Below are 22,877 nucleotides of genomic sequence, written 5' to 3'. Positions count from 1 at the left end.
TCAAGAACAGCAGCTGAACAAAGCAGTAGCTCATTGCCAGCTTTTTTGTTTATTAGGGATGGACAAGAAATGTATACCTTCCAAAATTCCAAAACTAATACAATCACAATTTAATGTCACCAAGATTTGAGTATTAATCTTGCATATCAGAATCAGATTTATTATCACCGGTGTGCAACGTGAAATTTGTTCACTTAGCAGCAGCAGTTCAATGCAATACATAATCTAGCAGAGAGAAAAAAATAATAAAACTTAATAATAATAAATAAACAAGTAAATCAAATACGTATATTGAATAGATTCAAAAGAAATTGTGCAAAAACAAAAATACAGTATATTTTTTTAAAAAGTCAGGTAGTGTCCAAAGATTCAATGTCCATTTAGGAATCAGATGGTAGAGGGGAAGAAGCTGTTCCTGAATCGCTGAGTGTGTGCCTTCAGGCTTCTGTATCTCCTACCTGATGGTAACAGTGAGAAAAGAGCATGCCCTGGCTGCTGGAGGTCCTTAATAATGGACGCTGCCTTTCTGAGACACTGCTCCCTGAAGATCTCCTGGGTACTTGTAGGCTAGTGCCCAAAATGGAGCTGACTAGATTTACAACCTTCTGCAGCTTCTTTCGGTCCTGTGCAGTAGCCCCCCTCCCCCATACTAGACAGTGATGCAACCTGTCAGAATGCTCTCCATGGTACAACTATAGAAGTTTCTGAGTGTATTTGTTGACGTGCCAAATCCCTTCAAACTCCTAATAAAGTATAGCCGCTGTTTTGCCTTCTTTATAACATCGATATGTTGGGACCAGGTTAGATCCTCAGAGATGTTGACACCCAGGAACTTGAAGCTGCTCACTCTCTCCACTTCTGATCCCTCCATGAGGATTAGCATGTGTTCCCTTGTCTTACCCTTCCTGAAGTCCACAATCAGCTCTTTCGTCTTACTGACGTTGAGTGCCAGGTTGTTGCTGCGGCACCATTCTATTAGTTGGCAAATCTCACTCCTGTACACCCTCTCATCACCACCTGAGATTCTACCAACAACGGCTGCATCGTCAGCAAACTTATAGATGGTATTTGAGCTATGCCTAGCCACACAGTCATGTGTATATAGAGAGTAGATTTATTTGTAGGACTCAAATTTTTCACCTTTTATTCTGGAGTCTGGAAATATTTCATTTAGCTTCATTATAGTCTGGCAAGAAGAGGCACTATTCATTTAAAAAATGCATCAACATTTAGGGCAACCAAATAGATAATAATGAAAATTATAATTACAAATTATTTTGGAAGTTTCTTCAATTATTCCTTTATAAAATCTCGATTTCTAAACACTGGCAAGTTTAATATTTTGCCCAATCTTTGTCAATACTTTCACTCTTCTGTCTACTTTCACCATCCTCACATCACAAACTATTGCATTTTATATAATGGATTGCTTAATCAATGAAATTATAAACTCTGCATTGTTGACATTTAGTGCACTATGATTTATTGGTAAGAAAAGCTGCATTTTCCGATTGACCTTCATGGTTACTTTTTCATTTTGTATCAATTAAAATAAACAAAAATCATGTTTGAAATGTAATTCAAGCCCCAAGCACAAGTTCTAACATAGAATCCCATGGAATATTATGCACCAAATCAGGTCTGAGAAACTTGAGTTTAACCTTACCATTTGTTTTTTTTTGCAATCCAACCATCTTCTCAGCCATGAGAACATATTCCTTTTAAACTCTTAGTGATCACAATCTTTTAAGGTAGTTTATCAAACTTATTTAAAAATACATTCAAACAATATCCACCCAATTTCATCTATGTTCAGTTACTTCTTTAGATTCCTTTGGCATTTACCAAAAGTAATCTGATGTTTACAAACTTATGTTAACTTGTTCTGATTCATTCAAGTTTTATCACATAACATGGGCACTTGTGTAATGTGCACACACGTGCAAAACAAAACTGTTACAATACTGAGAAAACAACTAAGAATAACAATGTTTACAAATTCCTTTACTAAACCTTGCAAGTCAACATAACTCAGTTAGGAATAACGGTAGAGCTTTAGAATATGTCAATACAGAGAACATGTCAACAAGAATTTTCAGTTTTATCAACATTGTCTGGTTTTCTACATCATTGTCAAAACAATTTTGTACATGACTAGTAATTATTTCAATATACAAAATAACAATGGTGAGGTTAATTTCATAAAAATGGTTTTTGACGTTGAACCATTTTAAATGCATATAATTCCTAAACAAGTAGCTAATGACAACTTGGGCTAAATTATTACAACTTTTGACAGAAACTAAAATTTACAATGTGAAATGAAACAGAAAGCAAAACTATGCCACTTGACTCACATAAAATTACTGCAAGTTGTACACTACACTTTGCTTGCACAATGAAACTGCTGTTTTTTTATACTAGTCAAGCAATCCAGGGAATTTCAAAATAGCAAAGACAACTGCTAATTTTGTAAGAAAACTTTCCCATCTAATTTCCAATATTTTAACTGTACAGCAGTAAGCAATAAATGATATCAAAACATACCTTTCAAAAAACATAACAATCACATGCTTCAAAATCCACCTTTGCAGCATGCTGCTGAATCTTATTTACATATTACAACACTGGAAAAATATCTTGACACCAAATAAGAAAGTGGCAGTTATTTACTGTAAGAGAACCATACCTTGTTTCACACACTTCAAACGAATTGGGTCCTTACAATGCTTGATCACAGCCAATACATCTCTGATAGTGAGTCCAGACACTGCTGTGTCATTGACTTCCAACAACAAGTCATCAGAATGCAGTTTTCCGACCTGATAGATTATTTTGTTTTGTTTCATTTCTCCCAGATAGGAGAACAGACCATTCTCAGCGCCACCTTTGATCTCCACATTAAGTTCCCCATCCTTATTTCTACATATCACAGTTTCGTGGACTTTATTAGTCCAATGACTTTTCTTTTTTAATACCTTGGACATCGTTGCTGCAGAAGCCTGCAGAGTCTTGGGTTTGAAAGAGAAGGCGTTAAGACAGCAGAGAGCAAAAACTACAGCCGAAGCCCGACAGAGTTGTCAGAATAGCCCGGAACCTTGGAGGTGACAGCGGAAAATTCAACTTTCCTTGACATATCCATGTAGCCCGTTTTAATGATGGTGATGATGGAAGAATCGAGAAGTGAAGGGTGAGGGAGTGAGAGGCCTGTGGCAGATTTCCAGATTTAAAATGCACACTCCTCGCAAATACTCATAGCGGTAATTCCTGTCCCTGCGCCGCTGCTCTCGGCGAATACGCATTTTTGTCTCTTCACGGAGTAAACAGCTGACACCGGGCGGTAATGACGGTGGAGTTCCTCCTCCATCGCGCAAAAAAACACACACACACCTTACAAGATTTAAAGAAGATGCGCGGGTTTTAAAGAAGCGAGCAGACTTTGGGAGACGGCCGAGCGAGGGTGGGGGACTGCGGGGGAGAGGTGACGGTGGGGAGTGCGTTGCGCGGATGTCCCCGGGGGGCTCGCTCCCACTCCCATCCACACAGGACAACTGAATCCGCTTCCAAGTTGCTCCAACTTCATTCGCGCTCGCGCCGCAGCCTCGGTCCAATCGCCGACAACAAGCCCCAGGACCGCGCGCACGCCCACCCTCGCGCACGGCGGTCGAGGCGAGGACGGGCGAAGTGCTCGGAGGAGGGACGGTGGCCGCGTCATCGCGCGATTTCACTGCTGGCCACTGGAATCGGCTAAAGTGTAGTAACAGCGACCGGCCCGCGGGCTGGCCTTCACCGTTCTCCGAACATCCTTCTTCATCCATAAATGAAGAGGCCCTCGTTTAATAAATGACGCTCTTCAATTATTTAAAATCATCAGCGGCGCACCAGAAGTGATTTAAATCTTGAAGCTGCATCTGCGTTAGACGTATTCTATAACAGTTCAAAGGGGTAAATTACTGCTGGTAACTTACGCCAGCACACTACTGTTACCTTTGATGACAATAGCCCCGATGCCAAGGATGAGTTAATTCAGTGCAAGCAGTGGAAGAATTCTGTTCCGCTCAGATGGTTTAGTGGAGAGTCTTTTGAGAAACGAACTTTACAAATATGTGGCTGAGTTGTGGTACGACAATCAAAAATTGAGGGAAACTAATTGATTACTATTTCGGTAATATGATGCAGATGATTTTGTTACTGGGTACAGTATAGCTCAATATATTTTGGTGAAACATTAAAATCATGATATAAAGTTATGCTCTCTGGTATTTCACATCGGGAATTGCAAAATACAGTGCCTATAAAATGTATTCACCCCCCCCCGGAAGTTTTCACATTTCATTGTTTTACGACCTTGAATCACAGTCGATTTAATTTTGCAAACAACAGGAATTCTGCAGATGCTGGAAATTCAAGCAACACACATCAAAGTTGCTGGTGAACGCAGCAGGCCAGGCAGCATCTCTAGGAAGAGGTACAGTCGACGTTTCAGGCCGAGACCCTTCATCAGAAACGTCGACTGTACCTCTTCCTAGAGATGCTGCCTGGTCTGCTGCGTGCACCAGCAACTTTGATGTGTGTTGCGTCGATTTAATTTGGCTTTTTTGACCCTGATTAACAGAAAAAGACACTTTCATGTCAAAGGGAAAACAGATCTCTACGTAATCTAAATTAATTACATATTTAAAAAAATAATTGATTTCATAAGTATTCACTCCCTTCAGGTATTTAGTAGCTGCACCTTTGGCAGCAATTACAGCCTTGAGTATATGTGGATAGGTCTGTATCAGCTTTCCTCATCTGGACACTGCAACTTCCCCCCCCCCCCCCATTCTCCTTTATAAAACTGCTGAAGCTTTGTCAGATTGCATGATAATTGTGAGTGAACAGACCTTTGCATGTCCAGCCACAAATTCTCAATTGGATTGAGGTCATGACTCTGACTTGGCCACTCCAGGGCATTAACTTTGTTATTTTTAAGCCATTTCTGTGTAGTTTTGGCTTCATGTTTGGGTGGGGGGGAAATTTCTGGAAAACACAGTCCTCTTGCAGACTGCATCAGCATTTCTCTGTATGTTGCTGCATTCATTTTACCCTCTATCTTCACAAGCCTTCCAGGGTCTGCTGTAGCAAAACATCCTCACAGCATGATGCAGCCACCACCATGTTTTACAGTAGGGATAGTGTGTTTTTCATGATGTGAAGTGTTTGGCAGCCTGTGGCTGGAAAGCTCAATTTTGGTTTCATCAGACCATAAAACCTTCTTCCAGCTGACTTCAGAGTCATCCACATGCCTTCTGACAAACTCTAGATGAGATTTCAAAGGTACATTTAATGTCAGAGAAGTGTATACAATATACATCCTGAAATACTTTTTCTTCGCAACTATCCATGAAAACAGAGGAGTGCCCCCAAAGAATGAATGACAGTTAAATGTTAGAACCCCACAGTCCTCCCCCCACCTCACAGCTGTGAGTTTTTCTCAACAGTGGCTTTCTCTTTGCCACTCTTCCATAAAGCTGTGACTGGTGAAGAACCTAGGCAATAGTTGTTGTATGCTTAGGCTGTCCCATCTCAGCCACTGAAGCTTGTAACTCCTCCAGGGGTGTCCTAGGTCTCTTGGTGGCCTCCCTTGCTAATCCCTTCTTGCACAGTCTCTTAGTTTTTGAGGATGGCCTGCTCTAGGCAGATATACAGCTGTGCCATATTCTTCCCATTTCTTGATGATTGACTTAATTGTACTCCAAGGGATATTCAGTGACTTGAAAATTTTCTTGTATCTATCTCCTGACTTGTGCTTTTCAATAACCATTTCATGGAGTTACTTGGAGTGTTCTTTTGTCTTCATGGTGTAGTTTTTCCAGAATACTGATTCACCAGCCGCTCCATTTAACTAATTGTATAACTTCTAAAACCAATTGGCTACACCAGTGATGATTTGATGTGTCATATTAAAGGGGGTGAATACTTACGCAATCAATTATTTTGAGTTTTATATTTGTAATTAATTTAGATCATTTTGTAGAGATGTGTTTTCACTTTGATTGACATGAAAGATCTTTTTCTGTTGATCTTTGTCAAAAAAGCCAAATTAAATCCACTACGATTCAATGCTGTAAAACAATAAAACATGAAAACTCCCAAGGGGGGATGAGTACTTTTTATAGGTGCTGTACATGTACATTATTCCATTCCTGGGAAGTAATTGGATTGATTTCTGGGGTTGCACAGTAAGATATCAAGTCCATGGTCTGCCCAAAACTTGGTGGTTTTCTTGGGTAAGGGGATATCCAGAAGCAAAAAAAAAAGTGGGAGAAATATAGAGCTAGAGAAAAGTAAAGGTCATGAAGTGTTTGTATTTAAGAGTTGTTTGTGTTTCTATTCTTAACAAATGTATCAAGACTATTTTAAAATTAAGTCCCATTTATCCAAAGCAGTACAATGTAACTTTCCAATTGTTCTCCTGAGATAAGTGAGATTCCATGCAATATAGCAACCAATATGATCTTGCTTAATTCTAGAACATTAGATGATCTATTCCTAGATTGAAGTAGAAACAAAAGATTCTCTAAAAAGTTCAATGAAATTATTTTAAGGAAACCTTTTTAAACAGTTCAGAGAAAGAAGGATGGAAAAGATTAGAAGCAGATAACAGATTTAGTGCACAATGCAACAGGTTTCTTTTTTTCTGTTTGATTTAGACCAGGTTAGTTTATGTCCTTTGATCTCTTCAATAATACATCATTCTCAACTCAATTAAAACACCGCCCCTTTACGAGATAAAATCTGTTAATTTCTTCTTTTTGGTTTTAGTACTGTTAGCTGTACCCTATGAAACGAAAGACTGAAACTCTGTGTAGGAGAGTTATGTAATTCAAAACCCTTCTGGCAGAACGAACAAAACAAAAAAGAGTGTTTTTAAATTTCAGACTGGAAGCTTTCCCAGAGATGTAATTGATGGAATGCATGCGGTACTCAAACTCCCAGTTAATGTATGGTAATTGTGAGCATCCTATCAATTTTCAGCTACTGCCTAGTGCCACCAATTTCATACTACTGATGAACATTGGAAATGCGGGAAGGTACCGTGATACTTTCATCACACAACAATCTAGTGTATCAGTTCTCAAGATTCGGAAACATAAATTGTGAAGACTACTTAATGATCTGGGCTCTCTGCAGTTGTACCTAAAGGCATTGGTTACACTTCATAAATAGAGTAGTTCACAGGTGCAATGAGTGAGAAGGAACTACCATTACCATTGAGTTAATTGGATGCTTGAAGTCATAGTGGATCTCTGCAACATTGTCCACTAAGGAGCTGCAAAATCATTGTTGCTTGCTATGCACTTCCCACTGTTCCTGGGTTACATATGGATTCCTTTTTTTTATTGGTTGAGTAATTGATCGTGTCCATAAGTCAGAAAATACACAAATTCACACCATACAATATTGCAATGAATTGTGTTGATGACAGCCAATTATTAAGAACATTTATTGTCTTCCCCTGCCTAGTTTAAAATGAAGAATCAAGGTGTCCCACATTCCATGGCTAATGTTAATGGGTTTGAAGTATTAGTGACTGCTACATAGTTTAGTAGAGTATCAATGCACAAATACCAATAGAAGTGATTGCATATCAATTTCAAAGCAACTCTCCCAAGCGACTGTCCATGTGAAATTGGTAGCCTTTGTCCTTAAGAGAGAAATGGCATATAATACTGCAGGGAGATTATGGGAAAAGAGGATTTTTTTTCCTGAGACTGGTTCTTTTTTAAATTTAATATATTGTGGGAGCTCGTTAATATGTACTAGTGTTTATGTCAGGTGTTCATAATGTCGGGAGAGCCTGTGCATGATATAATACATGATATAATAATAAGCAGCTATAGTGCTGATCATGAAGAATGAGGAAGAGGCACTGAAGACAGGGAACAAACAGGAAAGAATACAGGACTCTTAATATTCACTGTTTTCAATGAATAGTGAATGACCCTAGCAAGCAAAGACTGCAGATATGCATATTTCCCCATTTTCATAAAATGCTTTTGCTAGTTCCCTTTTTAGCTTACTCCCCAAAAATGTAAGCATTCAGACTGTTCCTGGGTAATTGACAGATGTCCTTAAGTCAATTTTGTCTATGTCAGTAGGTACAGAAAAAGAATTCCACTTCTGTAGAGGTAACCATACCTCTACAGCATTGTAGTTAATGGTATCAAAAACACATGAAACTGAAAGGACAATTAATGTAAATGGAAGAGAGAGAGAGGAAACTCAGTCTGGAATGGACACATATGTATATCAGAGCTTGTTAGTAAGTAAAGGTAAAATAATTCATGCACTCATAACCTGGAGAAAGTATGTATACAAAAATTAAAACCTAACTTGATGTATCTGAACTATACATCCATATAAAGGTTCAACTACAGTGCCAGTAAATCGATTTATCCTAAGCAGGGTATTGTATCTCCTTTTGTTCTAGAGAATCTTTTCGAGTAGTGTGACGCTTTCAATTAAAATCTTGGTAGCCTGAAATCAAAGATCTTCTGGAACTACCTAGTAGCCTTTCCTTTGCAGTGACCCATGGAATTACCATACCTGGATTTAGATGTTAAATGCTGCAGTGACCTTTATGTACAGGTATTGGAGTTAAGGTGGCTTGCACAACATTGTTATTTGGGGACATCACATCTAGCCTTTCCTCCAAGAGGACCACAAACGTTGTGGTTTGGAAACTTGCATGTCTCAATGACCTGAAGAGCTATGCTGGCTGGAGTCAGGGCTTTAGTCTTTGGCTCTTGGTAATGAAGAATCCTTTTACATTTGAGTGTGATGGTATTCCTGAGTCTCCACCCAGGACTTGCATGACTCACAGCAGTGAAAACTGAGAGAAAGCTACTGAGAAAGGTTTATAAGATGATGAGAGGCATTGATTGTGTGGATAGTCAGAGGCTTTTTCCCAGTGCTGAAATAGTTGCCACAATGCAACTGTAACGAAAACCAATTTCCCCCGGGATCAGTAAAGTATGACTATGACTATGGCTATGACTAAGAGGACACAGGTTTAAGGTGCTGGGGAGTAGGTACAGAGGAGATGTCAGGGGTAAATTTTTTATGCAGAGAGTGGTGAGTGCGTGGGCTGCCAGCAATGGTGATACTTTCTCAGTAGCTTTTAAGAGACTTTTGAAGCTTAGAAAAATAGAGGGCTATGGGTAAGCCTAGTAATTTCTAAGGTAGGGACATGTTTGGCACAACTTTGTGGGCCGAAGGGCCTGTATTGTGCTGTAGGTTTTCTATGTTTCTACGACATGATGAAGGAAGCCCTGAATACTGGAGGAGATGGAGATCTTCATTGCTGCCATAAATGCTAGCATCTACCTTTGCATTTTACATGTTCAAAAGTGTATGAAATAATCCAAATCTTATTAGTAGTATAGTTATGTCTTTAATATTTAGGGTGTTTTTTGTGGATCTCTTCCACACTCACACTAAAAAAATACAGGCCGGCTTTAGAAATTTCCTGAATAAAGTATTTGAATTTTTCCTTTGGTTCTATTTTGCACATTATTTTGAAATGAAACTTAAGAGATATCATTACAAACTGGAGTGAAGCATTTCACCTTTTAACCTGATGAAATTCTGCCACTGTATGTTGGGATATTGTGTCCTCTGCCCATTGTTAGAATCTGTTTTCAATGAAGTGAAGAGTCACAGAAAAAATATTGTCTAAAGACAGTGTTTATAACCATAGTTGAAGTTTTTGCATAAAAATATTAATTGTGGTATATTAATTAATGGTTTTCATTGACCATGCGTTGTGAATTGGTCATCACCTGAAATATGGAATCTTTTCATCAATATATGCTTTATAGTACATAAAAGCTTCACTGTCCAGGAATAAACCAAATAAACCTCTTTCAAGATGGTAGTTTATGAGACAATTGGTACCACAGCGCCATTTTAAATATGTTATTGCCCATTTGTACAAATTGAAGCTAAAATTGGCTCTACTGAATGCCTTTAAGCTTAATGTACATTCTGAAATTTACATGAACAGAACCAATATGTTACAAGTTTGTCAACATCCCCCTCTCTCCCTCTCTCTCCCTATCTCTCCCTCTCTCCCTCTCGCCCTCTCTCTCTCTCTCTCCCTCTCCACCTCAACCCCCACCCCCACAAAAAGAAGTAATGTCAATGACTTGTTTAGCAAACAGGCATGCTCAGGCAATGGTCAAATCTAAGCATTGATTTATTGAAACCAAGATTTCTCCAAAACAAAAATATCAGTATTGAAACTTGGTAGTCATTTGGGTTGATATAAACATTTTTATTAGAACTGTCAAAAATGAATGCTCTGAAACTTTGCACTGGTTCTACTATGTGACTTCAGGGAGTTCCTGGTGAAATGATTTAATCTGTTAAGGAGTGAGATGGTAGAAATCCCACATGTTTATAAACTAAACTATAAAAATTCATGGAGAAAGAAAAGAAACCCTAAAATTTATTAAGTACTATTATTTACCATTATTAAGTTTTTGGCATCTTGTCAATCTAAGAATTCTCATTGAAATAAGCTACGGAAAATTTGACTGTGAAAATTTTTCACAATCCAGATGTAAAGTGTAATTTCTCTCTGTTGGAATTTCCTAACAGCAGAAGCCATAAAGGTATCACAGAATTTAAATAGGTAACGTAAAGCCTGAACTGTTGAACTTCCCCAGAGTAATTCCATATGGATTTCCTTCTACATTTTCAATTTGGAACAGTTATGAAAGGATGGAGCAAAGATGCTACAAGTATTGTGGCCAAATCACAGATCCAGCAACCTACCTTTGATTCTGACCTCAGGTTCATTCTATGGGGAATTTATATGTCCTACCTGTTACTGTGTGAGTTTCTCCATATTCTCTGGTTTCCTTTCACATCTAGAAGAAGTGCCTGTTGTTAGGTTAACTGGCTGCTGTGATGTACCCCTAGAGTAGGTGGGTAGCTGAAGAATTGGTGGGAGTAGAGTGGTGTTGTCAGACAAGTGAGAGAAATACATAGTTAACATAGAAAATAGAAGTGACTACAGGATTGATGAGATAGTGCTGAGAGCAGGCATTAACTCAATAGGTTGACTGGCCTACTACTACAAACGTATATCACAAGGATTTATGAAAAAGTTAAATATGTCAAGTGAAGCCTGACTTAGCACTCGAGTACCTGCGAAAATGTGTAGCATGTTGAATGTGTGTTCACTATTAAAATCTGAAGATATTTAATGTGGTATATTATAATGTTCATCATCATATATGGTCATATTTTAATAACAGAATAGTATATCATTTAAAATCACTGTATCATTTTCAATTAATTGCATTTATCACTGCTGCTTATTAATTAACCTCCAGAAGAACCACAACCTTGTTGTGTTTTGGAGGCTTGTGTGCTTCCATGACCCAGAGAGATATGTTGGCTGGAGTTGGGGCTTTATACTTTAGCTCTTGGTAGAGTCACCCATGCCAAACAGGTCAAAGAGTAGAGGCTAGACTAAGAGTGGTCCACCAGTCCTCCAGGTTCGGGGCTTCATCTTGGGGCTAGCAACCCTGTCTGGTAAAACAAAACTACTACGGAAACAACAGTGAAGAATCCTTCTACAGTTGAGTGGCCATGGAGAGAGAAGGCGGACCTTCATTGCTTTCCCAAAGGTCAGCAGAGTAATGGGCAGTAAGTAAGTAAGTTATTAATTAAGGTTTATGAAATACTCCAAATATTTGGTCATAGAATAAAATCATTACTGGAAGATGTATCTTCATTCCTTCAAGTTGAGAAACTGTAGCTGTTATCAATATGAGGGAATGTATGGTGGCGAGTAGTACATTTTTCAAGTAGTACATGCTTCATTTATCATCATGCTTATGTACAATGTTTCATGGTTTCAATTTGCATTTTGCGTGACAATATTTTTTTCTGATTTGATGTCAGGTTTTACAAATGGTGTTCAATGAAAATAAAATAAAACCCTGCAGTTGCTGGAAATCTGAAATAAAAACTGAGTTCATTAGAAACACTCAGCAGATCAAGCAGTTTCTGTGGGAAGCAAACAGAGTAATGCTTCAGGTTAAAGACCCTTTGTCAGAAATGGAATGGAAGAAAACAACATGATTTTAAATTGCATCATGTGACACTAGAAGACGCTAGATACTAGAATACTACAGCACAGTACAGGCCCTTCGGCCCTCGATGTTGTGCCAACCCATATACCCTTTAAAAAAATGTACTAAACCCACACTACCCCATAACCCTCTATTTTTCTTTCATCCATGTGCCTGTCCAAGAGGCTCTTAAATACCCCTACTGTTTTAGCCTCCACCGCCATCCCTGGCAAGGCATTCCAGGCACCCACAACCCTCTGTGCAAAAAACTTACCCCTGATGTCTCCCCTAAACTTCCCTCCCTTAACTTTGTACACTCTGGTGTTTGCTATTCGTGCCCTGGGAAACAGGTACTAGCTATCCACCCTGTCAATGCCTCTCATAATCTTGTAGACCTCTATCAAGTCCCCTCTCATCCTTCTACGCTCCAAAGAGAAAAGTCTCAGCTCTGCTAACCTTGCCTCATATGACTTGTTTTCCAATCCAGGCAACATCCTGGTAAATCTCCTCTGCACCCTCTCCATAGCTTCCACATCCTTCCTATAATGAGGTGACCAGAACTGAACACAATACTCTGTGTGGTCTCACCAGAGATTTGTAGAGTTGCAACATGACCTCTCTACTCATGAACTCAATCCCTCTATTAATGAAGCCTGGCATCCCATAGGCCTTCTTAACTATCCTATGAACCTGTGCAGTGATCTTGAGGGATGTATGGATTTGAACCCCAAGGTCCCTCTGTTCATCTAAGAATTCAGAATGTTTCTCCATCTGTAACCTTGTGCTTATTATTACCATCAAACCAAGAGATGAATCTTGTTTTATTGATGAATGCAGAAGGTCATGCTGGGAACAGCACCAGAGATGCATAAAAATAACTTGTCAGTCTGGTAAAGCTAAAACAGGAGTACTTGCATGCTACAATATGATAGAATAGATAGAGCTAAGCTATCTCATAACCAATGGTTTAGATCAAAGCTCTACATTCCTGCCACATCTACCTATAAATGGTGATGGACAGCTTGTGGGGGGAACAGGATCCAACAATATCTCTGTTCTCAGTGCCGGCTCCTGTGATAGCTAAAGAAAAGGTTGAAGCATTTGCAGCTATGTTTTCATCAGAAGTGTTGAGTGGATGAACCATTTTGGCTTTCCACTGGGATTCCATTATAGAGGCCAGTTTGCAGTCAACAGAATTTACTCCATGTAACATCAAGAAATGTCTGAGAGCTCTAGATATACTATTAGCAATGGGATCAGCTAATATAGCAGTTGTATTACTGAAGAAAAAGTGTAGCCCTTCTTTTTGACTCGATATTGCAATACAATAGTAACACTGATAATTTACCTAGCAAGGTCAAAAATAGTCAAATGGACACATTTGATCTGGCAAGTTATTGCCTAATATCTATACTCAATTATCAATAAATAGCCTACTCAATGATGCCTAGTTTTACAGGACCACTGAACTCCAGACTTCAGACCTGGATCAAATAGCTGAATTCCGAAGATGAGGTACTATCAATACAATATATGATTGAAGGTTGAAAAACTGAAGTCATTGAGTGTCTTGGGGATATGGTTATAGTCATTGGAATTCTATCATATCACCCCCTAATTATCAATGCAGGATATCTTGACAGTGCCCCAAGCCCAGTCATCTTTTGGTGTTTCATTCATGATCTTCCTTCCACAAAATGTCAGAATGTTTGTTTAAGATTGTACAATGATCAACTGCAATTTTGAAATGAAGCAGTCTGTACTTTTATGTGACAGAGTCCAGATAATGTTCAGGCAAGTAATGTTTACTTACAAAAATGCCAGGCAATGATCACCTTAAACAAATGAGAAATGAACCACCTATCCTTAACCTTTAGTAGATTACCATTGTTGAACTCTCCATCATCAGTACCCTGGGATTCGTATAGACAAGAGCTGCAACTGAATAGTGAGATAAATAATTATTTTTGTTCTTTTGTACATAGACTCCAAGATCCATTGGCAAGACATTATTTCATAGCCTTCATTAAAATTATAATTTACTTTTTCATTCAGAATGAGATTTATTATCACTAATATATCATATACGATGTGAAATGTGCCGGGGCAGCAGCACAATGTAAGACATAAAACCTATAAATTACAAAAATAAATAATGCAAAAAAAGGAATAATGAGGTCATGTTCATGGGTCATGGACCATTCAGAAAATTGATGATGGAGAGGAAGAAGTCATCCTTCAATTGTTGAGGGTGGGTCTTCAGGCTTCTGAACCCCTCCCTGATGGTAGAGGACATGTTACGGGTGGTGAACGTCCTTAATGATAGATGCTGCCTTTTGTGGTAGCACCTCTTGAAGGTGTCCTCAATGGTGGGGAGCTGACTGAATCTATAACCCTTTGTAGACTCTTGAGATCTGTGCATTAGAGGCTTCATTCTTGGTTGTGATCCAACCAGTCAGAATTCTCTCCGTTATACACCTACAGAAATTTGTAAGAATGTTTGGTGACATCCCAAATCTCCTAAAAGAGAGCCACTGGAGTGCCTTTTTTGTGATTGCATTAATGTACTGGGCACAAGACAGATCCTCAGAGATGTTGATGCCCAGGTACTTGAAACTGCTCACCTTTTCCGGTGCTAACCCTTCAGAGAGGATGGAGTGTGTGCTTCTCTCCTTCCCCTTCCTGATGTTCACAATCAACTTCTTTGTCTTGCTGATGCTGAGTGCAAGGTGGTTGTTGTGATGCCATTTAACCAGCCAATTTATTTCACTCCTGTATATCCCTTTGTCACTATCCGAGATGCTACCATCTACACTGGTGAATTATTTGAACTGTGATTAGCCCCACGGCCATGAACGAAGAGAGAGTAGAGCAGTCACTAAGAAGGCATCCTGAGGTGTGCCTGTGTTGATTGTCAGTGAAGAGGAGATGTTATTACCAATCTGCACTGACTGTGGTCTACCAATAAGGAAGTGGATGATCCCGTTGCAGAGAGAGGTACAGAGGTTAGGTTTTGAAGCTTATTTATTAGTATTGAGTGAATAATGGTGTGGAACACTGAGCTGTAATTGATAAACAGTAGCCTGACATATGTATTGCAGGTGTTTAGCCAAAGCACATTGGAGAGCTGGTGAGATTGCACCTGCTGTTGGCCTATGCAGCAGCAACGGGTCCAGGTCCTTGCTCAGACAGGAATTAATTCTAGCCATAACCAAACTCTCAAAGCACTTCATTATGATAGATGTGAGTGCTACCAGATGGTAGTCATTGAGGCAGCTCACCCTGCTCTCCTTGAGCACCAAAGTGATTGCTGCCCTTTTGAAGAGGACAGGAACCTCAGACCTTAGCAGTGAGATTTTGAGGATGTCCTTGAATACTTCTGCCAGTTTTCAGTTCCTGGCCAGATACACAATCAGGACCTGATACCCTTTTGAAGGATGTTTGGACATCAGCTTCCAAGACAAAGATCACAGGGTCACTGAGTGCTGTGGGGGTTCATACAGATGGAGTATTATTCTCCCTTTCTAAACATGCACTAAAGGCATTGAGCTTGTAGGGGAATGAAGCGCTACTGCCATTTATGCTGTCAAGTTTAACCATTTCTTCAGTTCAAAGTTGATTGTGTCATTTTTCCCCACATTTGTATTCCATATCCCATTTGCTTTCGCACATACTTCACCTATTTTTATCCTCTGCAGATTCTTTGCGTCCTTACAAATTGCTAACCTACTTAGCTTTGTATCAGCAAATTTGGCTACAGTACCTTCATACTCTTCACCTGGGTTATTAAAATAGTTTATAAATGATTGAGACACTGGTACTGAGGTCTGTGGCATCCCACTTTTTTCAGGTTGCCAAATCTGAAAATAACCCATTCATCTCTATTCTCTGATATTTGGAACTCCCCTATTCATGCCAATATATTTCATCCAACAACATGCACACTTGTGACTTCTGAACACCAAAATGCACTACAGTTACTATTTTTCCTTTATCCACCCTATTTGCTACAACATAATTTTCTGATCATAATCATTTTATGAATATGAATTCAATTAACTCAATAAATCAAGAACAGAAACATTAGACCGTAAGAGATAGGAGAAGAATTAGGCCATTTGGTCCATCGAGTCTGCTCTGCCATTCAATCTTGTTTGATTTGATATCCTTTCAAACCCATTCTCCTGCCTTCTTCTTGTAATCTTTAACACGCCTACTAATCAACCTCTTCTTTAAATATATACAAAGCTGTCTGTGGCATCCTCTGACTAAAGAAATTCCTCCTCGTGTCTCTTGTAAAGGAACATCCTTGTATTCTTGGGGTGTGCCCGCTATTCCTAGATTTATCCACAATTGGAAACATCCTCTCCTTGTCTTCTCTATCCAGGCCTTTCATTATCCAATAGGTTTCTATAAGATTTCCCCCACCCTCCCATTCATCTAAGCTTCAGTAATTACAGGCTCAGAGCTATCAGATATTCCTTATTCGTTAACCCTTTCAATCCTGGGATCATTCTTGAGAGCCTTCTCTGGACCCTCTCCAATGCCAGCACACCCTTTCTTTGCTAAAGGGCCCAAAACTTCTCATAATACTCCAAGTGCAGTCTGACCAGTGCCTTATAAAGCCTCAATATTACATTCTTGCTCTCGAAATGAGTGCTAACATTGCATTGGCCTCCCTTACTACTGACTCAACCTGCAAATTAACCTTTAGGGAATCCTGCTCTAGGACTCCCAGGTTGGTTGCTGGCATGTACTGTCATACTTATCAATAACTATAACCAGCAAGAGAAAGTCTGAACACCTGTTTTTGATAGTCAATGGGAATACTATTCCCCACTGTCAATATTCTTGGTAACACCAGTGATCTGATTATAAAAATGCCATTCCTGTTGCAGCAAGTCAGAGATTGAGAAACTTTTTATATGTCTTGTCGCTCCCCCTCCAGAATATACAAGCTAAAGTGCTCAAAAAGCTCCACGATATCCAGAAAAATATATTCCGAATATTTGGCATAATCTTAATCACTTTAGCTGCAATGTGTAGTATATAAAGGATCTACTACAGCAACTTGACAAGGTTTTTCCTTGGAAACCTATTAAACCAAACTTAGTCTGATTATTTCTGGCCTCACAGCGGATAAATTGAACGTTAAAAACTGCATTATTCACTTTTGGGAGCAGGAAGTTTAGTCCCTGTTGGTACAGCATAAAGCCTCACATGATTTTTTTTAGTGCTTACAATTTTCTGAGGAAGACCTGTCCCCTCTGATGAAGACTCCTCATCATCTTCTCAGAGCAACTTCAAATGGGTTAATCAGATCTGCTACCAATGTTTTGTCCTGTAGAACATGCTCTGCCACCATGAGCAATGCTATTATTTTCAAAATAATATAATACTTCGCTGACTTCAGTTTGAGCCTGACTTCTTAGCCTTTTGAACATCTTTTGGATACACCCCCACCATACTCAGTACTCTGATTTATGAATGACAATGTGCCGAAGCTCTTTACAATTCTATCCACCTGTGATGCCATTTTCATGGAATTATTTATTTTTTAAAAACATTTTTGAAGTACAGCAGAGAATAGGCCCTTCCGGTCCTTTGAGCAACAACACCCAGCAATCCCCCGATTTAATCCTAGCCTAATCATGGGACAATTTACAATGACCAATTAACCTATCAGCTGGTACATCTTTGGATTGTGGTAATTATGATCTGTATTTCCAGATCCCTTTGTTCTACCTTACTCCTCAGTGCTCTACTCTTCACTGTGTAAGTCCTACCCTGACTTGTCATCCCAAAGTGCAGCAGCTCACACTTATCTGCATTAAATTCCCTCTGCCATTTTTCAGCTGGTCCAGATCCTGCTGCAAGCTTTGATAGCCTTTCTCGCAGTCCACTATGCTACCAATCTAGGTTTCAAATAAATGAAAATAAATATTGACTAATACCACCGACAACAAATCTGTAAAAAGATTAACTTCATAGAACCTCAAAAGTTTAATTTTTCCATTAACAAGCAACTGCTCGGCCATTGGCAATACAGCTAATAGAGCACCCTCGAAAATTCACATCAGGCAATGTGATGATTATGCAATATAGTTATTATCACAGTTCTCATGAAATTGATTACGTTACCTAAATTTAAATATTTGGGATTGTGATGTTAGCTTATTTAAAACAGATTATTGTAGACCTAAACACTAAATTTCAATCTTGGTAAGGTAGGGGAAATAGTATTAAAGAAATGTACTTGATCTAGTGCTCAATTTTGTTTTCATGCAATCCATTTTCTGCAGCATGCTATCTTTACAGAACATTTCCTACTTAAAGAACAAGTCTAAATTTTGAGGCTTTCAATATCTTTGAATTAATTGATATCCCAGGGTTGTAAAATTTTTGGCATTCAGATCATAATGCCTGTTTTGATGGACGAGGCTTAAATCACAACATCAAGTTCTAAAGCAAAGACATACTTAGAATTTATTTGAACATGTACCTTCAGGGTTAGCAGCTTCCCACTCTAATAAAGCTCACTATTATATCTCTATCGATCATACCACAATTCTATTGACACTTATTTGGTATCAACAAAATGCCTATGTCTTTATAAAAAACATGAAATATTTCATATTATGATGATTATCTTTATAATATGTATATTTCTTTTAGTTTATTGAAATGATCTTGGATGCATAAAATTCTGTATATTATATACCTAAAGCTGCTAGTTATTGTCTTTTTAGGGGGTGATGGATAAATGTACTCTAAAGCTTAGTTGTTGTTATATTGATAGTAGCATTCATAAATTATTCCATTTATTTTTTAAATAATTTTCAATCACAACTTGAATTAATAAGGTTATATCCATGTTCAGTATTTTATTCAGTTTCCTGTAGCATTCAGTCTCTCCCAGAATGCTATAGGAAACAGGAGAGCTGATTGTTGGGCTTCTGACAGAGGTTTCTTGCATCTTTTTTAACCACAAGTGAAATACCAGAAGACAAGAGGAAAGTTAATGCTGTCTCTTTATTTGAGAGGTAATTACAGGCCAGTGAGTGTTATTAAGTGATAAGGAAATTATTGGAGAAAAATGTAAGGGACAGGAAAGCAAGCATTAATTTGGGGATAGTCAGCATGATTTTGTGATTGGAGAAACTCTGTCTTATTAATTTCATTGAGTTTTTTTGGGAGAATACCAGGGATACTGATGAAAGAAGAGTGGTAGATACTAACTCTATGGACAAAGTGTGCCATTTGACAAAGTCTCACATATCAGGGGTGTCCAGAAGGTTAAGGAATATGGGATTTAAGGCATGATGGCTATTTGGATCCAAAATTAGTTTGTGAAAGGAAGTAGATGGTAGAGGTGGAAGAATATCTTTTTTGATTAGAAGTCCATGACTCATGATGTTCCACAGGGATTGATACTGGGACCTTCTGGTGTTTGTGATACATAGTAATGACATGAATGTGAAATGTAGAAGGTATGATTCATAAGTTTGTGGATGAAACAGAACTTGGTGCTGTTGTGGATAATGAGGAAGGTTGTTTAAGGCTGCAAGAGGATATAGATCACCTGGAAAGTTGGGCAGAGCATCAGTAGATGAAATTTAATCCTACTAAGTGCAAGATGATGCATTTTAATAAGTCAAGATAGGGTAGACATGGAGTTAATGATAGGGCACTACGGAATTTTGATGAACTGAGAGATTTAGGGGCAGAAGTCCATAGTTTCCTTCAAGAGGGTATATAGTACAGATTTGGACTTACAATATAAAAGTTGGAACACTATGTTGCAACATCAAAAATGCTGGTTAGGTGAATTGTGTGAAGTCCTAGTTGTCACATTATACAAAGGATGTGATTGCATTGGAGATTCACTAGGATGTTGTCTGGATTGAATGACTTTAGTCATGGGAAGGGATTGGATAGGCCAGGCTTATTTTCCCTAGACCTAAGAAGGGTAAGGGGTGATTTTACAGAAATATACAGGTTCTTCCTAGGTAATGGACAGGCTCTATTTTACAGATATATGTAAGTTGATTTTGTCTCTAAGTTGAAACATACACAAAAATCACTCAGCATGGTATCCATACCTCCACAGTTTTGTAACAAGTGGCATCAAAAGCACCCAAGACTGATAAGAAAGAACAGCTAATAAAGTGGATGGAGGAAGCTAGTTCTGCCATTCGTAGGAACGAACATGTATACATACATCAGATTTTGAATTTAATAATATTAAGTGAGCTCATTCATATGTAAGGGTCTCCATAAATCAGGCTGCCTTAATCCAGGTGCAGTCTTTGTAAAATTATGAGAGGTTTTACAGAGTAGATAGTCAAAAGCTTTTCCCATAGTAAAACTATCAAAAACAAGAGGGTGTAGTTTCAAAGATGAGAGGTAATACTTTGAAAAGAGATCCAAGGCGTAGGGTTTTTTTTGCACAGAGAGTGATTGAAATCTGGAACACTCTGCAAGAGGAGGAGGTGGAGTCGGAGATAAATCACAATATCTCAGAGGCATTTAGACAGACATGACTTTGAAGGATAAGGTCCTAATACAGGCAAATGGGATTAGTTAGACTGGCAAAAAGATCTGCATGCATGAGATGTGCTGAATTGCCCATTTCTACGCTGTACAACTCTGCGTCTATGACTCTATTTATGGTGCCTTTCACAAACCTAAGAAAAGCCAAATGGTTTTTGGATCAATTAAGTGTTTTTTTAAAAGCCAGTTCTCATTGTTCAGCTGTCTCACTCTGCCATCAATTCTATTCTTTACAGGATGCACCCAATTCAGAGACTAAAAAGGTCATCAGGTTGCTTTTGAGTGAGAAGCCCCTAGGTAGTTCTGTTGCTGCCCAATATAAAATATATTAAAATTGGGTCATCTACTCAGTTAAATTCATGAATGAATTGCTTTATTGTATGTCTCTGATGATAGATTATTTGGGATCTGCAAAGTAGTTCAGTTTTTACCCTTTAAAATGAAATAAAAAATTGTTTTATCTTTGATAATTTACAAGAATGATACTCAAGCACTTTATATGTTGATTGACTTGCAGTAATTTTTCAATATGGATTAACAAAGAGAAAATCTACTTTTCCTTTGATAATGAAGAAACACATAGAATACAATTGATAGACTTTTATTATTGCTTGTTGGCCGGAAACATATTAAACATTGTTGGAAGTCACTGAAAATCCCTTTCCAAATTTGGTTTTCACAAAAGAATTTTGAAATACTGTAGTTAAAACAATTCCCATGGCTAGATTGATGGAGGATGGAGACTTTTTGAGGACTTCTGAGCAAGAATGTGTTTTTGAAATATATATACTTTTTACCATTTTGGGTGTATCTATGCTTGTTATAGATCGTAATTTCCTCAGAGTTAAGGTATGATTCAGATCAGATAGGTAGTCTTCAGCCTTTTTCTCTAGACTAAAACTAAAGTTTTCAATGCACTTTGCTGTGAAGTTCTTTTTGTGAATATCAGTAGTCCTATTTCCCTGGTGAAGTACAAAGGAACTTGATTTTGAGTTTTAAAATAACTGTGACATTCTTCTAGTAAGTCCCAGGTCATGTTTCATCAGTATCAGTGATTGTATACTTAAGGCTGTGGATAGATTCACCCAACTGGAGAGTAAATTGTTTAAAATAGTCCATGTTGTTGTAGAAACTCTAGTGATTTTTCAATACCAGTTTGGTTTTCGCATGATCCCTTCTGTGCTATCAATCACTAGATCAGTTTCAAAGGCTACTGGATATTATTTTGATTACTTCTTTCCTATGAAATTTGGGAAATTTATATATGCAATTTAAAAAATCGTGTCCCTGTGATCATAGTTAATGATCAGAAAGCAAAATCCCTGAACCAAAGTTCTTAAAGAAAGCACACTGGTCATTGATCATGACAACATAATTTCGTTGGTCAGATTGCAATCCCAGTTTATCTGAAATTGGAGCATTCTATATTTAAAGCAACACACATAAAAAGCTGGAGGAACTCAGCAGGTCAGGCAGTATCTATGAAAAAGAGTGAACAGTTGATACTTTAGGCCAAGACTGTTGGAGATGCTGCATTTAATTCCCTCGTCTAAGTCATTAGTATATGCTGGGACCCCAGTTGTTTACAATATATATTAATGACTTAGACGAGGGAACTAAATGCAGCATCTCCAAGTTTGCGGATGACACGAAGCTGGGCGGCAGTGTTAGCTGTGAGGAGGATGCTAAGAGGATGCAGGGTGACTTGGATAGGTTAGGTGAGTGGGCAAATTCATGGCAGCTGCAATTTAATGTGGATAAATGTGAGGTTATCCACTTTGGTGGCAAAAACAGATTATTATCTGAATGGTGGCTGATTAGGAAAAGGGGAGGTGCAATGAGACTGGGGTGTCATTATACACCAGTCGTTGAAAGTGGGCATGCAGGTACAATAGGCGGTGAAAAAGGCGAATGGTATGCTGGCATTCATAGCAAGAGGATTTGAGTACAGGAGCAGGGAGGTACTACTGCAGTTGTACAAGGCCTTGGTGAGACCACACCTGGAGTATTGTGTGCAGTTTTGGTCCCCTAATCTGAGGAAAGACGTTCTTGCCATAGAGGGAGTACAAAGAAGGTTCATCAGATTGATTCCTGGGATGGCAGGATATTCATATGATGAAAGACTGGATCAACTAGGCTTTGCTCTCTGGAATTTAGAAGATTGAGGGGGGATCTTATTGAAACGTATAAAAT

General features: G+C 38.5%; 1 protein-coding gene across 10 annotated transcripts in view; it reads right to left on the bottom strand.

The window, feature by feature from the left end:
* The window catches only part of magi2a (membrane associated guanylate kinase, WW and PDZ domain containing 2a), a 600,063-nt gene extending 597,059 nt beyond the window's left edge, over nt 1–3,004 (bottom strand). For all 10 annotated transcript variants that reach the window (XR_010021125.1, XM_063072811.1, XM_063072812.1 and 7 more), the window contains exon 1: nt 2,690–3,004. Coding sequence is in view for 9 of the 10 variants with exons in the window: in XM_063072811.1 (XP_062928881.1) it covers nt 2,690–2,987 (298 nt within the window). In the remaining variant the exon portion in view is untranslated. The remainder of the gene's footprint in view (nt 1–2,689) is intronic.
* Between the last annotated feature and the right edge of the window lie 19,873 nt (nt 3,005–22,877).

Source organism: Mobula hypostoma, chromosome 20, assembly GCF_963921235.1.
Source record: "Mobula hypostoma chromosome 20, sMobHyp1.1, whole genome shotgun sequence".
In the NCBI taxonomy this organism is placed as follows: domain Eukaryota; kingdom Metazoa; phylum Chordata; class Chondrichthyes; order Myliobatiformes; family Myliobatidae; genus Mobula; species Mobula hypostoma.
This window is presented reverse-complemented; position numbering and strand designations above follow the sequence as displayed.